Source organism: Wyeomyia smithii, chromosome 3 (genome assembly GCF_029784165.1).
Source record: "Wyeomyia smithii strain HCP4-BCI-WySm-NY-G18 chromosome 3, ASM2978416v1, whole genome shotgun sequence".
Lineage (NCBI taxonomy): Eukaryota > Metazoa > Arthropoda > Insecta > Diptera > Culicidae > Wyeomyia > Wyeomyia smithii.
Genome location: NC_073696.1, coordinates 57,073,990 through 57,091,874, shown reverse-complemented (window position 1 = coordinate 57,091,874; position 17,885 = coordinate 57,073,990). Strand labels below are relative to the sequence as shown.

At 37.5% G+C, this 17,885-nt stretch overlaps 2 protein-coding genes across 2 annotated transcripts; one reads left to right on the top strand and one right to left on the bottom strand.

Annotated features, from left to right (window-relative positions):
• Positions 1-483: 483 nt before the first annotated feature.
• Positions 484-1,850, bottom strand: LOC129727943 (26S proteasome non-ATPase regulatory subunit 14). Its single transcript, XM_055686239.1, has 4 exons — positions 1,714-1,850; positions 1,457-1,643; positions 800-1,395; positions 484-738 (listed from the first exon to the last, which is right to left on the bottom strand). The coding sequence occupies exons 2-4, from the start codon at positions 1,632-1,634 to the stop codon at positions 577-579; spliced, it is 936 nt and encodes a 311-aa protein (XP_055542214.1). The 5' UTR covers positions 1,635-1,643; positions 1,714-1,850; the 3' UTR covers positions 484-576.
• Positions 1,851-5,337: 3,487 nt separating this feature from the next.
• Positions 5,338-6,325, top strand: LOC129729347 (protein seele). The gene has a single exon (XM_055687863.1). It carries the CDS (start codon positions 5,530-5,532, stop codon positions 6,145-6,147), a length of 618 nt encoding a protein of 205 aa, XP_055543838.1. The 5' UTR covers positions 5,338-5,529; the 3' UTR covers positions 6,148-6,325.
• The last annotated feature ends 11,560 nt before the right edge of the window (positions 6,326-17,885 follow it).

Below are 17,885 nucleotides of genomic sequence, written 5' to 3'. Positions count from 1 at the left end.
TCCACTTTCAGAAGAGCTGAAGTTTTCGAAACTTTTTTACATTAATTGATGTATTTTTCATTAAAAAATATTAGAAAAGATGTATTTGAAGTCTTACACTGAAAAAAATTGACCTTAAAAACAAAATAATGATTCAAAAATGAACAATCGACTCAGTGACAAGAGTTCGAGAAAAGTTGTAAATTGATGACTTTAAGAAAATTGGCTGGCCTCAAAAAAAAACTAGAAAAAGCTACGTCACGTATGAAGGTTCCTTTAATCCTTTTAAATAGATAAATTGGTTGCCTAAAACTCATTCAAATGGTGGAAAAAAGAGGTAACACTGGACTAAAGTGATTTCTACATGAAGCTTAAAATGCTTTTGCAGTTTTAAAATCACATGAAGACGCGTCGCAGATATTATGCGAAAGACTAATTATTATAGCTATTATAATGAGATGCCGTGATTCAAATGAACTAAAGCTAAATAGATACCAAAAAGTATTATACTTATGAAATAGTAATTTTATATTTTAAATTTCAGAAAGAGCGCATATATCCAAACACTTTTTTTGATTGGAGTTTCGTTTGACCTGCTTACTTAAACACATTTGTATCCAGCATCGCACCCAAGCACTGGACAATGTTGTTTGACATCAGTGTGTCCACCTTCTCCTCCAGATGCCGCTTGGGATCCTGCTTGCCAACATTTTTAATAGCTAACTGCTCCGGTGTCATCTTTTCTTCGTCCTCCAAGGCCTGCAATGGCAAATTATATTGAGAATAAAAAAGTTCAAAAAAAGCGAACTGAAATATATACCTTATTATAGTTTTTCGCCAACTCCAGCATTTCCTTAATAGTGCTTTCGTTTATACTACAATGCTCCTGATAGTTGGCGAGCGTGAGACCATCCATCCATGATTTTTTATGCAGATTCAGCAACATCTTTTGCTCCAACTCATTCTTTCGGTAGTTAATACTAATCGAGTAATAGTGGCGATTAAGTCCATGAATCAAAGCCTGAACCGACGGCTTCTGCAAATGCCCCAAGTTGGATGTCGTCTGCCGTGGTTCCTGGCCCAAAACCAACATGTTAGGATTGATCAACCGGAAGGCATCGATGACAACTTTTCCTTTGACCGATTGAATCGGGTCAACGACGACAGCCACCGCTCGCTCCGATAAAGCTTCGAACGATTGCTGCGTGTTTATATCGACACCAGAAAGCCAGCAACCAAAGCCAGGATGCGAATGGTACCAACCAACGACCATTTCCGGTCTGCCTGTTTGCTTCAACATGTCCAACATTTTTGCCTGAAAAACCGGATCAACGGCTTCAACTGACACTCCAGTACCGGTTTGAGGCATGGCGAACACGTCAATAACCTGCACTGTGTAGTCATCGACAAACTCTCCTGCAAAATATGATAAAACAATTTCTAAAATAGTCAATATAATTAGCAACCAACAACTTACCCAACATCAAACCCATCACTTCCATAGGAACCCCGGCACGGCCATGTTTCAACATCTTAAGCAAAGCTAGGGAAGAGATATAAACCTGTTCGGCAGTATCTACAACCGGAGCATCCGTCGGTGGAGGACCCTGAGTTAAGCCAGGCATAGCCCCACCAAGTCGAAGCAGACGATCCATTGTTTGTTGCTGTTATAAGTTAAGCAAACATTACGCTAATTATCCGCAGCACATATGCCCGCTGTAATTCAATACTTACAATACGAAATTAACAGTATTCGACAATGATTTAACAGAAACACTACAGCCTGTACCCGATTCAAGAAATGCGACGATGACTTTGGCGTTTTCTTGTTGCTGGTTCGGCACCCGACGTTTTTGACAGTTCTTTGTGAATGAGCAAGTAAGGGAGTGAAGTTGGTCCCCGTTTCAACGAAACCGGTGTAAACGAGGGGTTACTGTACACTCATTCAGAGAAACAAACGGAAATTATAGGAATATTTAGGGATATTTTTCATTATATTAGGGATCATTCAAATAATACATAACGCGCTCAGGGGTTGGGGGGGTATTCAGCGAAGCGTTATATTGCATGTGGCAAAGATTTGCGTTACATGGGGGTGGGTGGGTATTGAAAATTGCCAAATTCCGCGTTATGTAATATTTGAATGGTTCCTTATGGCAGTGTAAAACATTTTAAATTTTGATAGCAATTTCAAATATCAACAATTAGATTTGAAGAATCAGCTGTTAAAAATACAGCATACAAAATCATTTTCAGTCGAAATCAATTTCCGTATCTTTATATTTGATGTCATTGATCACACTGTTCCACATAACTGCTGTTTGTATAAATTTCATTAATTTTTCTTCGCGTTGTTGAAAGAATCTACACACTTTTACATTACACTTTTACTTCACATTTTAATTCTATCACTTTCCATCACTTCCATCACTGCCATCTAGTCAATCTAAGCAGTGGAGAAGGCGCTCAAGGCCCGAACACAATGGATACGTTTGCGTTGCGTTGTGGTTAATTTGACAGAAAATATATGGGCTAACTGTCAAATTGCCGCAAACGCAGCCGCAACGTATTCATTGTGTTTAGGCCTTAAGTCAGCGTTGAAATGCGTATTTGCAAGTGATGAGTGAAAAGTGATAGAATTAAAAAGTGAAGTGAAATAAAAGTGTAATGTAAAAATGTTGATTGTATATTATGTAACTGCTCTTACAATTGTTAGCGGTTTTCCCCCAAATTTAGTGACTAGCCAAATAACTCCTTCGTTTTTCGAACGATGTTTCGATGTTTTCATATTAAATATTTAGAAAGATATCCCAACAAGCAATTTTGTTGTATAACAACTTATTAATCTTTGGTTCAGCCGAAATCCATCCAATAGCAGCTTAACAAGCTATAAATCAACTAATTTTTTTTTGTTCATTCATAAGACGTGACTTCATCACGATGGTGTGCATCTAGTTTTCAGACTATGCAATCCGCGTAATCCGTCATCGAAAAAGACATTTGTGTCCGTCGTAACGCCGATTATATAAAAATCACTCATCACCGGAATCATTTCCTATTATAATTCACCATACATTTACCAGCACTTTAGAAATCATAAAATCATATGAATAACATAGGGAAAGTTAAAGCAAACGTTCTTGTTTATACATGTACAATAAAGTCCCGCGGAAAAAAACCGCGTGAATTCTGGGATCCGCTTGAAAAAACCGCGTAAATTCCTGAATCCGCGTAAAAAAACCATCGTTAATTTTGCAATCCAAGTGAAGGGAAACCGAAATCCGGGCAAAAAAAACCGCGTAAATTCCGGAATCCGCGTAAAAAAAACGCGTAAATTCCGAAATCCGCGTAAATAAAAACCGCGTAAATAGCGACCGTAGCGTACGTGTATCATTTGTTGAGCACACGCTCGTTCAATTTTACTCTAAATTGGTTAGAAAGTACTCACTTTCGTATTTTGATTCAAAATGTCAAAACATGAGTAATATTGATTAACGAAACTGAGTAACTTTCACCCAGTTTTCGTATTTTTTTGTTTTGCTCACTTTTGAGTAACCGTTCATTTTATATCAGTTTGCTGTAAACAAAAGCTAAGCATTTAACAGTTCCCTGTTTGTTTCGCTTATTCGTACATGGATTTAGTTTTGAAAGAACTGCAACGATAATTTACAATCAAATAATAATCCGCTCTTTGATATATGAGCCACAAGTCAAATAAGTGTGTGCTGCAGTTGTGAGGGAACGAAACGCGAAGAATGAGTGCATAAAAACATCGGACACGTCCGCTTGTACGAATAACTTCTGTTTTTGTTACATTGATTTTGTAATTGTAACATATTGATCAAGCTATTCGAGTGGTCAGATCCATATTCTTAAATCATGGATGAGACGGTAATGCTAATTCTTTTTGTAATACTAGTTGGTTCCTGTATAGCTGGAAATATACTTTTAATCGTGATGCTGTTCGAGGAAAAACTAAAAATGTGTTTATGTTTGGTGCTAGGTTGTTGGTGGGAACAGCCCTTACAGTCATAATACCAGAAGGAATTCGTTCCTTGTACGATGGAAGCTCGGATGGAAGCAATCTTGAAGTTAAATACGAGGGCACCTCTCTAACACCGGACAATAAACACAGCGCTGATTTATCCACATTTGGGCTCTCCCTAGTGCTGGGCTTTGTCTCCATGATACTTGTACCGAGTTGTAGCTTTTTTACGCAAAGCAATCCGAAAGATGGTAATAATATAAAATATTAATAATTAGGTAACTTGATAGGAAATAAATCTACAACATTTTAAGGATTTTTCTTATGTTGTTTTCAAATTTTAATTTCCGAATTTCCTAATGTTTTTTTTTGCGTGGGGAAGTCAATTTAACGAAACTGAGTAACAGTTACTCAGTTTGGCTAATTCATACTTTTTTTTAAATGAGTAAGTAGTACTCAGTTTTTGACATTTATCTATGCTACTCAAAAATGAGTAACTACATGGTTACTCTATTTAGGGTAGATCCACTTTTAACGAAATGGAGTCGAATTTACAGTAAAAACGGCCGAGTGTGCAGGTACTAAACCGAAAAACGAATTTATTTTTTTTATGACACCTAACGAAAACGGTGTAAAGCTTATTTTGACATTCTTCCACCCAGAGTCTATGTTTAAGAGTCCCGCAAAGATGAAACCAAAGGAACCAAATCAGTGTCAAACAAGGGTACCAATCGAGCAATGTAAATAAACAAGGTGATAATGTTAGGAGTGGATGAAAAGTGTTGTAATTGAGCGTAAAAAAGAATATGTGTTTTTCCGAAGTTTTACTTACACATTTTAATCCAACATTAAACCTGTACACTGATTCACTTAAATTTAACAAAACATCACCGGTGTAATCTTTCAAAACTGTGTACCTTGTGAAGAATTTCAAAAAATGATATTCGCTTATGCATGGTGAAAAACAGAACTGTATAGTTCTTGGCCACAAACGGCACAGAAACTGTGTTGCCGAAACGATAGATTTTCTCTTCGCGCGACTCTATATACCATAGACTCTGCTTCCACCGTTTCTCCTTATCTATTTTTTGAACGTTCCGAACAGGCAAACCAGATTTTCCAATGTGTAGATTTTTCTCCCAAATACACTTTTGCAGTTTGAGATTACAAACTTTAAAAATCTATATTAATAGAACTGCAGGCAGTATTTATGATTGAAAACTCTTTCTTTTATTTTCTACAGTAAACATTGCATATATTTTTGTTAAAAGGCGGATGTTTTATGAGATTTAGATTTTGTTCTTGTCATTTTTCGTATGGATTTCTGGTATTTCTTGAGTAATTTTATTTTTATTTCTGGCACCGCTTCTATCGACGTTGCCCTGGGCTCGATTTATCAGCGACCAATCAGAACACGGTAACGTGTTTATTTTTCTAACTCTGTCGTGCGCTTAGCTAGCCAAAAACTTGTCTTGAGTAAAACTCGTCAGATTACTTGAAGGTTTCAAATTAGTTACACGTTCTGCTCAAACCCGGGAACCGTCTGATATCAACCACAAGGAACAATGAAGACTGAATCGTGCTGTCTACTGCTTGTACTAGGAACAACATTGCTTTTCGCCGGTTTAGCAACGGCACAACATCCAGCAGCCCGTCCAATTAGTAGCAAAGAAGTTAAATGCCTTGTCTGCAAAGCGACGATGAACGAGATGGAACTAGCCGTGGGGAAGGTAGACCCGAAGAGAAAAATCGATGTTGGGGATTATCGGCTAGATGCCACGGGAGACTCCAAGAAGAAGAAGACAATCCTTTTCGCAAAATCAGAGATGTACCTGACGGAACTGATGGAGTCGGTTTGCGATCGCATGGACGATTACGCCAAGGCTCGGTACAAGAAAAACGGTAGACCGGTAGTGCTGAAAATGATGACCGAGTTCGGCATGAATCCGGAAATGTCTGAAGTGGACTTCGTGCAGGAGGGTGACCTAAACAAGACCTTGAAACATCTGTGCTTAGAAATCGTGGAAGACCACGAGGAGAGTATCCTGAAGATGTTCCAGCAGGAGGACGAGGTGAAGGATACGGACGTAAGGCTCTGCTCGGAGGTTGCAAATATTTGCAACGAGCAACCCATCGAGGATGACTACGAGTACGAGGGGGAAGACGACCGTGATGAACTGTGAGCCGGCCTGCAGGAACCACATTTCAGCCTCTCGATAGACGTAAAGAACAAAACATTAATATATAGTTACTTTAGAAGGTATTGCAATTTTTACCATTGGTTTGTTGAAGGAAACTGCATTTATTGTAAAGTGGGAAGAATAAACATTGTTCTAGGTAGAAAAACTAGTTTATGAGCTACGATTTGCTTTGTATTAGTGTGCGGTATTGAAGTTCCACTTGACATTGAGTCTAGTTTTTATCGATTAAAAATCGCTGGTTTTTATTCAACTATAATATTAGTGTACTATCTTCCAGACGGTCTCGAGGTACGACGCTGGCATAACAAGCCAGTCATCGTGAGTTCTAGTCTCGACTTAGGAAAGACTTAGTGTCAGTAGGATCGTTAGCGCTAGCCCCGCAGCTGTCCTGTACACTAAACAGTTGGCTGCGAAGTCTGTGCATGAATAAACAGAAGGTCGAGTCCAGAATCGGAATGTAGCACCATGTGTCATCTTTAAAAATCTGTGGAATGTGGATGGAACCCAAGCTAAACATGAAACGCGTTTATCTCGAAATGGTGTTTCCTTAAAAATGACTTTGCCGTGTTTACGATTCCGATGAAACAACTAAACCGATTTTCTTCATCTTTATTTTTAAATGTTCGTTATTAAATTCACCGGTCGTTGAACGATCGATTTTTTAAACACGTAGTTTAACTTTACCGAAAATTTTTTTAATGCAATTAAGAGCGCTCTAAACAATTTTTTTTTATCGGGAAAAACGTTCCTGTTTGCACTGAAAATAAGTTTTTTGATTTCAATTGATCTGCTGTGTCGCTATCGTAAACACCGCAAACCTCTGCCAAAAAAAGCGTTTTGGGGAAACGGCCATTACTCCCCAAATAATTGGTATTTCTTATGAACAGACGTGTTTTGAACTGAGAATTTCTACTTTTATGCAATAAAAAATGTGTTACACGTTAAAAAATTCCAAACTTTGCTCTTTTTCTTGAGCAACCCTTAACCCTCTAGTGCTCAAGTTAATTTTCAGACGGACTTCGAAAAAATCACTATACATTTTTATAAACATTTTTTTAGTATTGATTGAAGCTTTTTAGAGGTTCAACTGAAGACCGTCTAAAGGCGGCACTGGGCACTAGAGAGTTAAGCAGATTTCAGTTGTGCTAAAGCCAGTGGCAACGAGTAGAGCTTTCGCACCCGGTGCGGAACTGTCTGGTTGCGCCCTCCCCTCCTCATTCGGAAATGGATTCAAAATTCAATGTTTTTGGGGCGGCATCAATAAATTATGTAACGCTCATAGGGGGAGGGGGTATCCATGAGCGTTACGGTTTGTTACATAGGGGAGGGAAGAAGGCAAGTCCAGCGTTACGGGACAAAATATCTCTAGAGAAACTCTCCAAAATCGAGCATATTTGATCGGCGCGCGACCAGACCGAACCAAGCGCCATTTTCTTGAAAATTGAGTTTTTAACACCAGTGGATGTGAAAATTGATAATCTATCTTTCACAAACATATGAAATTATTTGAACAGTTCATAATAAAATTATAACAAAAATTTTCTGCTGTAGCTTGCAGAAACCATACAAAGTGGTGATACTTTCAACGCCGATTACTCGAAATAATGTTTTTGGCGCTTGGTTCAGTCTGGTCGTACGCCGACCATCTATTAAGCAAATTTTCTTACTGCGTTACGTATTTTTTATTTTTCGTTGCATATGATGGATGGGGATCCAAAAATTGGGTTTTTGCGTTACGTAATTTATGGACAAGTATGATAACCACTCATCGGGCCTTAGTTAAGGCAAAATTATCTATAACTTCTTCAAAATAGATTGCCTTTTTTTCCTTGTAGGTAGAAGACTGAACCTCTGCGACCATTTTTTGATCTATTGTGGTATCAAAATAGATTGCCTTGATTTGGTCGTTTTAAACTGGCTGGGGGTTATTATTTTCTCCCACTTTGATTTGTTTTGACGTTCCGTAGACAGTGCTCAAAATGTCGACGAACGAAAAAAACGTGGGCGAACGGAGCTTGTATTAAGCCAAAAACGAAGGTCCATTATGTGTTGAGAAGGTTTTTTGAACGATTGAGTATCACGTTTTGTTCATAAATCATCATGCGTCGTGAATGAACGATGATACATACGTCGTGGAAGACTTCAAACAACTTCCAGGATTCGCTCATTAATTGCAATGGTCAGAAATGATACCGAAGAGTATTTCAGAACAAAAAAGATGGCTAAATTATCCAAGAAATATTTTGTTTGGCCAGCAGTTTGTACCTGTTGTAGACAAACCTCATCTTTTGTCATAACAGGCATAATTATACGCAATTTCTGGAGTTTTTTGTTCTAGCTTGGATGTCTGTTATCTGTGATAAAAATGATCATCAAAATGGGATCTCTTACTACACCCGTATTTGTACGCTTTGTAATTTATTTTGAATGTTCACTTGAAAATATTTCAGATTTTAACAGGTGAAATAAAAAAAAAAACCTAAATTAATCCACCTAGCGGTCAGGACTTTTATTTGTAAAAATAGATTTACATGAACGCTTCAATCCAATAAATGTATATTCACTCTTTAGGTACTAAAATATTGATGTTGTAATCTAAACATATAAAAATGCAGTCCGGTCTGTCTGTCTGATCCATATAGGCTCGAAAACTACCAAACCGATCGACGTGAAAATTTATATGTAGGGGTTTTTGGTGCCGATAAAGGTTCCTATGATAGTTTGAGACCCCTCCCTCTTTTAAAGGGAGGGGTCCCTTACAAATGAAACATAAATTTCTGCACAACTCAAGAACAAACCAAGCAAATGAAACCGAATTTGGCATGTGGATGTTTTAAGAGGTAACAAATATGTCAATAATAGTTGGAGTTGCCCCTCCTTTTTTGGAAGGGAGGGGTTCCATACAAATGAAACACAAATTTCTGCACATCTCGAGAACTAATCAACTAAATGGAACTAAATTTGGCAGGTGAATGTTTTTAGTGGTAACAAATATGTTCCATAATCGACCTCAGGCAACATTTTGAATTGTAATATAGCGACTTCCGGTTTCTGAAAAACAGCTGAAAATGACCAAATAGCACCCAATATGAGTGTTTCTTCAACCAGTATGACGTTCGAAATCCAGAAATTGTCTCCAAATGCCGTTATGAAATTCAAAGTGGCAACTTCCGGTTTCAAAAAACAGCAGCAAACGACCAATTTGGCAGGTGAATGTTTTTAGTGGTAACAAATATGTTCCATAATCGACCTCAGGCAACATTTCGAATTGTAATATAGCGACTTCCGGTTTCTGAAAAACAGCTGAAAATGACCAAATAGCACCCAATATGAGTGTTTCTTCAACCAGTATGACGTTCGAAATCCAGAAATTGTCTCCAAATGCCGTTATGAAATTCAAAGTGGCAACTTCCGGTTTCAAAAAAAAGCAGCAAACGACCAAATACCACCCAATATGGGTATTTCTAGAATCGTAATGATGCACTAGAGCCATAAATCAACTTCAGACAACATTTTGAATTTTAAGATGGCAACTTCTGGTTTCTGGAAAACAGCCTGAAATGAACGATTCTCATTGAACAGCCGGAAATGACCAAATACCATTCAATATGAATGTTTTCTGACCCAGAATTACGCCCAGATGACAGAAATTGATTCCACAGGCAATTTTAAAGTCCAAAATGACGACTTTCGGTTTCTGAAAAACAGCCCAAAGTGACCAAATACCACCCAATATGAGTATCTCCGCAGCCAGAATGTTGCAAGAAGCTAAAAATTGACCTCAGACACCATTTAAAATTGTAAGATGGTAACTTCTGGTTTCCGGATAACAGCCAAAAATGGCCGATTTCCGTCTAACATGAGTATCTCCGGATCTAGAGAAATCGACCAAAGACCCCATTTTGGATTCTAGGTTGGCGACTTCCGGTTCCTGGGAAACAGCCGAAAATGATCGAATAACACCCAATATGGGTGTTTCTTCAACTAGAATGACGCTCAGAGGCCAGAAATTATCTTAAATACCATTTTAAAATCCAAGATGGCGACTTCCGGTTTAACGTCTAAAATAACCAAATACCATCCAATATGAGTATCTCTGGAACCAGAATGATGCAATGAGCTAACAATTGACCATCATTTTGTATTGCTAAATGGCAACTTCTAGGAACAGTCGAAAATGACCGAATGATACTCAATATGAATTTTTCCGTAATTGAGATGATGCATAGAAACCAAACATCGACCCTGGACACCATTTTGAATTTAAACACGACCACTTTTAAATTCTGGAAAGTAACCAAAATAACTAAATACCTCCCAATATGGGTATTTCCGGTGTCAGATTGATGCCAGAAAATCTGCTGATAATGACCGAATACCACCCAATATGAATGTATTCAGAATTAAGGCGGTGTACAGAAGCCAAAAGTCGAGGATGCTGTCACTTCGATAAAACCAATCATTTCAAACGATTTGTTATTTGACTTTGATCATATCCTGTGGCCGATTTGTCGAACATTTGCAGACTTCAAACACATCGCAAGGAATCAATGAATTTGGAACGTTCAAATAGTACGATACCACATTTAAATTATGTTGAGGCCACATATATCGATCAAAGCAGGTATAGTTTTAAACAGTTCTCGAATTTCTTTTCTTTCCATAACTTTTGAGCCACATATCAAATTGTTATGAAGTTTGTTATTTGTAAGTTTTAGAGATGACTCGTTCGTATGACACTAGTTATTTTCAAATAAGTCATGTAATTTTGGAGATAATAGACTTTCTTTGTTTTATTAACAATTTTATACATAACGGTTGCTTTATAATAATTTATGAGTTTATAAGTTCTATTATAATCAAATGAAATGGGAACGTATAGGGCAGCCAAACTTTGAAACCACGTATTTAATCATAATTCATCAGTTAACCCTTAACTAGCCCGCTCATCTGATAATAATATTGATCAGATTGATTGTGTAGTTTCTGAGATAATGAAGTTTCGTGATTTTCACATTTCGGTACATTTCAGACGAAATTACAGTTCGATTACAGTAAAATTCAATAGGGTGTTATGAAGCAGCTAGACTTATCAATTGACACTAATTTTGTGAAAATCGGGTCAGCTATCTCTGAGAAAAGTGAGTGAGTTCAAGTAGTCTTCGGCACATGTTCCTTTTCATAGCTAGATTTCACATTTTTAAACATAACAGGCCAAGTAATAGTCTGATTGCAAAACAAATCAATAAGGTCTTATGAGACAACTAGACCTTCCATTTGACACTGATTTTATGAAAATCGTTTCAGCCATCTCTGAGAAACATGCGTGAGATTAAACAGTCTTCAGAACACGTTTCTTTCCATAACTTTTGAACCGTATGTTTAATCTTATTAAAATTTAAAAGTTAAGGATTTTCAAGGTAGCCCGTTCATTTGAAATCAATTTTGTTCAAATCTGTTGTGTAGTTTTCGAGATAATGATGTTTCATGGTTTTTACATATTGATACATAACCTCCAAACTAAAAATCCGATTACAATGAAATTCAATAGGGTCTTATGGGGCAACTAGACCTTTCATTTGCAATTAATTTCATGAAAATCTGTCCAGCCATCTCTGAGAAAAGTGAGTGAGAATAAAAATCTGCACATACACACACACACACACATACACACACACACATACAGAAAATGCTCAGCTCGTCGAGCTGAGTCAAGTGATATATTCCATTCAGCCCTTTGGAGCACTTTTATACTCTCGGTTTTACAAGTGATTGCTATACCTTTCTAGGAGAAAGGCAAAAACATAAATCAACACAGCAAAACATGTTTTTTGGTAACACTGCCGGTAAGCCTGATTATAGCTTATGACGCACTTGGGGTTTTCAATTTCAACTAATCAGCGAGTGGTTCCCAAACTGCCCATAATTCAAAAATTAGCTAATATGCCATAGGCATCAAATCGAGAAAAACGCATTTGAATGTTTTTTGTCGGTACAACATATTTTGACTGTTCATGACAACTTTTTTATTGAGTATATCACCCTTCATATATGCTGGAACCTTGCCGTTGAGTTGGAACAGGGAATTCTGAAGAAAAATTTCATCCACCACGTATTTTTAACACAGTAGCCGTTTTTTTTCTATTATAAACGAAAGGTCAGTTGACAAAACGGTGTGCAACTCGTTGGTGATGAAAAAGGGTTTAAATTTAATAAAACAACACGGAAGCACAAGTAAGAATGAAAAGAACGACGAGACACGTGCGGCAATATAACAATATAACGAAAATATTATTATTCATGGTAATCTCACAATCCATTTTCCTATTTTTTCTCATCAAATCCAAAATGAAATCTGAATCTTCTCTTTATTAATATTACTACTAATCAAAGAGCTAAATATCATTTTTTTTAATGTAAAGATATATGACAGAAGGAAACAGTCACACGTTTTGATCATTAGGTTTCTCAGCACAACAAATAAATTCTTGTAGCATCAAATATTCTTCGTGAAGAAGTCAAATTTGATGCAAGGCCTTACGATCGCTCACCTGTCGCCAGTAACCACCAAGCTACAACACACTTTCGAAAGTTAGAAGAAACACAGAACAGTAATAATACACTGGTTCGTGAACATGTCACAGGTTCATATTGGATATTGGATATTAGCCAGCTTCTCAATTATTTTGGATATTAGCCAAAATTGTTTCACGTTTGCTGCCTTCCCAAATGAATTTTTCGACAATCGGCTTCCGTAGTGACCTTGTTCAGGGTGTGTACCATCACGAGGAACTGTTTTCTCGATTTTGGTGAAAATGGCATATTAGCCAATTTTTGAATTATGGGCAGCAAAGTGTATGCAAATCTATACCCAGTTGTCTCCCCTTGAGTGAAACGAACACTTTCCGGAAAGATGTAGGATGTCAAAAATAAAAAACATATTCATCAAATCTGGACTAGAGCTGCCAGCAAGATCATCGAGGAGACTGTATAAAACCTAGTTGATGGAGTGAAGCACAAAGCTCGAGTTTTTTACTTGAAAGGAGAATAATTATGTTTTGAACCCATGATTTCGTAAACCATCTTATAGTTATGAAATGAATAGTCATGTAAGAGAAACAATGCTGTGTTATATTACATTTTTGGGTGTCCGGATTATTGTGGATACAAACCTTAATACAAATTTGTATATTTCTTGAAACGTCTGTCTTTCGCCGTCTCAAAACGGCTAAAATATTTATGATCGGTAGAGAAATGACTGAGTTAACAACAATTGTATGCGCTGGGGTACAAAAAACGGTATTTTGACCATAAATTTTAATTTTAGGGGTGTTTGGGAAATGTTTAATAAGAGCTTAAGTTACACTCGACTAACTGTCATAACCAGAGCCAGAAATCAAGAAATCTCTTTGATTCCAAATAATAAAACTCGCTTTCTAAGCAGTTTCAGAGTTTAAAGAAGATTTCCTATAAATTACATTTGCACCATTTGATTTTGAACAACATGTAAAATGTATGTTTACGATGTTAACTGAAATTGCACTGCGTATTTATCTTTGAAGACTCGAAAGAATGCAAGGCTGTCAAATCTGGGATTGTGTAGTTGCGAATACGATATATACTATGTAATTGGAAAGTTTTCAGCGAATAAACCTAACGGAAAAATGTTCTAAAAATTTCTGACAATTTTTTGTTGGGTTCTCATAGATGAATGAAGGCTTTAATATATACGTTATTCTGGAAACCCCACACAAGACGGGCTCCGGGCCCCCATCTTCAAGAGTATCAAGTGAAGAGAAATGTTTGTGCAATTTGACCCTCGTGAATGATGAACCTTTGCATAAAATTTTGAGATCTCGTGGAGCAGAGTTTCAGCTTCCAAATTGGCGTCTTTCATCTTTTCTTAGTCTCGAATTCCACTAGAAGTCACATTTTCAGTTACACAATGATTAGTTGTATTTATAAGTGCTTATTTTCGTTATATTTTTCACTGTATGTTGATTCAATTCAGCACTTCGGCTGTCGAAGGAAGTACGAAGCATTTTATAATGATCATTTCTTCCGTGCCCTAATTTTCAGTCAGGCACCATTTTACTCATTTTACCTATCATAGGAAGCATTTTTATTTTGTCACTGTCCATTATTCAACTACAATCCTTAGTAATGATAGACCAGTGTTCATGAAATTTTCAGCGACTAGCACATTTCAACAAATAAATGCTGAACGTTTTATTAAGTTTCTACACAAGCCTCACCAACTGCAAATTGAATCGTTTTTCTCACGGTCGTACACGAAAGCAAAGCAACAAGTGAGAAAGCTTTTTCGTCTTGCAAGTTGAATATCACTGCTAGTAGAACAAATTGTTGACCTAGCAACGCTTGCCTGATACTAGGAAAGCAGGAAAAACTTCCTTTCAACAAACATATAACCTGAGATATAATAATCACAAGATAGGCATCATTTTACTCCAGCGTTGGAAAAAAATTCATTAGAACAGTATGCTTAAAAACCCATGAACGGCCTTGCAATATAAACTTAATTGCCAAAAGCAGCTAATAACGCTGCATTTGACCAACACCTAACGCAATAGCAATGTGTTCGAGTGAGCATTATTAAAAGAACCTCCATAAATTTGGAGACACAATGGACTAATTTGAGACAGATTACCAAATGTTGTCAATACTAGCAGTCAATTGAGTTCAAAATCGATAACTAAAAAAATAATCAGTCCCACATTGAGCAATGTTGATTTTGTTTTGACAGTGTTTTTTTACCAGTCCCTGTTCCCACTGTTCGAAAAACTAATTTTCCTTAGCCTTCTCTGCTCGCAGCCCAGTCATAGTTTTCGCATCAGATCGCATTAAAACAGTACGGTATCTGCACTAATTCTGTCCGTTACCTACGTTATGGAAAATTATAAACACACATTTAAAGAGATATTTTTCGATGTTTTTTGTTAGTTGCCTTCTTCATGTATGTACTTAATTTTGGATACGGCAACACCGCAAGTAAGACCCTAACCTTAATCGAAAAGCGAGCCGGCTTCCACACATCAAGCAAATTCGCGAATTTTAGCCACGTGCTCCGTGTTTTTTCCACTTGGTTGCGTTTCAGTGTTGAACTGTGTGCTGCTACCACCGAATGCACACAGTCGTGTCCGTGTGGCTTCACGAATAGTCTTAAGCCCAGTCCAGTCAGTGTACCGCAAGTGGGTATCAATCGTGGACGTTGTCGGTTCGTGTCGCCGCGCTTCGTAACGTAACACCATTGCTGGAGCTCAAAATCTCGCAAGTTCGCTAGAAATTGGCACAAAAAAAAACAGCTATATTTTGCGTGCTCTGTGAACCGTACCCCACCGGTGATGTTGATAGCCGGTGGAACAGGCACCTGTTCAAACTCATCAAGCAAACAAACAAAACACACTTGGAGGTCTGTTTTTCCTTGGCAGTTTAAGCCGAGAATGGCGTATGAAAATTGTGCAGAATAGTGAAGCCTCTGTGTACGAGCCACGTTGAAGGCCAAGTTGAAAAAAAAAGTTTGAATCTGGAGCCGCCGAAATCTGCCAATTAGTGCAACAAAGGAACCGTTCTCTACAGTATTCCCATATTTGTGATAAGCGTTGGACAGTGAATTGATAAGATTGAAGATTGCAAGCCGCTTTTATTGAGGTAGTAGTTGAGTGTAGAAAGTTGAATTGGTGTTTGCACCAGAGTGACTGCCGGTAAGTCTCCTTAAATGCATTTGGAATGAGTCGGTATAACGAATAGCTTTAAGTTTTACAATTAAACATATATTTTTAAATAGATTGAATAGAACACATTTAATAACTAGCCACCTCAAAAAGTAATGTGGAGCAAAATTTTGCACAAACTTGTTTTCAACTCACACTTTACTGATATTCTAATTTGTCAAATTCATAGCATGCTGCAGGATTTTCTCTTCGCATGTTTCAAAAAAACCATTGCCGGATTTTTTACCCCGCATTACTCTACAGTGAGCGAGATTATCAGACCATGCATTTGGTTCTATGTTCGCTAAATGCAACAATAACATTACAATGAAGTTTCTCTTGATTGAAGTAGGAACGGAAAACTTATTGTTGCACTTTGATTATCACATATCTGAAGAAAGACCCAACCATTCACGACTTCTAAATTACATTAGTCAACGCTAAATAAGACGTCTTCACGCGAACTCGTGCCAGTACATTACCCCCCGCGGTAATGGATTCATTGACCAGCCCAGCTGTCATAATTGAAGCAGCTCGGGTTATAATTGGAAGTGAACGTGACGAGACTTGCCGAATGCTTCAAATAACTCATGTTCAAATTTTTACCGGCTGGCCGTAAAAGTAGCATATACTTCAGCGGAGGAACTTCGGTCTCAATTTCTCCACTTTTTTTCGCGTGGAGCCAATTTAAATAATGCACAGGATAGTGCGGCCAATTAGACGTCGAGGCAGCGTAAGCTTTCGAACAAACAACGCAACGACGATATGCATGGACGAAATATCAAACTCGCTAAATACCTAATGTACGAAGGCAGAACCTATTTTGGCAGCAAAATGCGCAAATTTCGGTTTTGGTGAAAACTTGTCATCCATAAGCCCAAGATATCAGTAAAATCATTGCACGATCACGTGAAACTACTCTTCTTGAGAAAATAGTTCATAAACATTCAGAAGTGCCACCGCGAGGTTGATGCTGGATCATGAAGTTTGAAAATATTAGTGGTAACTTATGTGTTCTCAATAACATTTCTTCTCTGTAGAACTTGTGGATGTAAAGCTGAGTTTAAATGATTTTAAATCTAGCCGGTTTTCTGTTATGTTTTTAAGCATTTTCAACATTCAAATCGTTTCGAAACTCTTCATTTTTCTGTTTCATTATGTTTTATTTATGATCTGTGTGCAGAGCATACAGAAATCGGAAAAATCCAGCAGCATCAGCATTCTTCGAAACCGACAAAAAATGTAGGTATATCCTACTATCCATATTGTACTACAGCGCAGGCCATTTTTCGACTTTAAAAACTAATCTGTCAGCAAAATTTGCTGAGCAAGCGTAAACATAAATGAATTCACCATCGTAAATATAAACATAAGCAGACAGCAGTAGTAACCCACATAATCAATAACCATAAAACGTGCCTAACAACTAGCTCGGAAAATGGCCACGACTGTATGGGCTATCGTTAAACCATATGGATTATCATCCGTTTATGGTTATTGATTATGCGAGAAGGATGTTTTTTCTTTTTCATTATCAGGGTTATCTTGGTTGGCCTTCTAACAACATTATAGTTTCACTCAGCAATGTTTCCATGAAGCTGCGTTGATTGTTTGTAGTATTTGAAAAAACAAAACAATTTTTCTATAAAATACGGTCAATGTACCTTACTTTACTTTACTTTTGCGTCGACAGACCGATTATCGATCCAGTTCCGAATCCAGAATACGTCGCCATATCTCTCAGTCTTTGGGTACTATCCTCCAGTCGCCTCTAACACCTTTAACGCGGGCATCCTTGTCGACAGTCCACATTCAACGACTGCGTGGTCTACCGCGAAGTTGACATAGAGGCTGTAGATTCCTGCTGAATACACTAAAGTCGCTTTTAACGCGGGGAACACATGCCGCGTAAAAAAACCGCGTAGATTCCGGAATCTGCGTAAATTCCGGAATCTGCGTAAATTCTGAAATCCGAGTGAAGAGTAACCG

Bases quoted from the DNA above. Each gene is read 5' to 3' on its own strand.
- LOC129727943 (XM_055686239.1), bottom strand. From the start codon at position 1,634: ATGGATCGTCTGCTTCGACTTGGTGGGGCTATGCCTGGCTTAACTCAG. The intron at 1,396-1,456 runs GTAAGTTGTTGG...CATATTTTGCAG, and splicing joins AGTGATGGGTTTGATGTTGG to GAGAGTTTGTCGATGACTAC. The intron at 739-799 runs GTATATATTTCA...TTGCCATTGCAG, and splicing joins TGGCGAAAAACTATAATAAG to GCCTTGGAGGACGAAGAAAA.
- LOC129729347 (XM_055687863.1), top strand. From the start codon at position 5,530: ATGAAGACTGAATCGTGCTGTCTACTGCTTGTACTAGGAACAACATTG.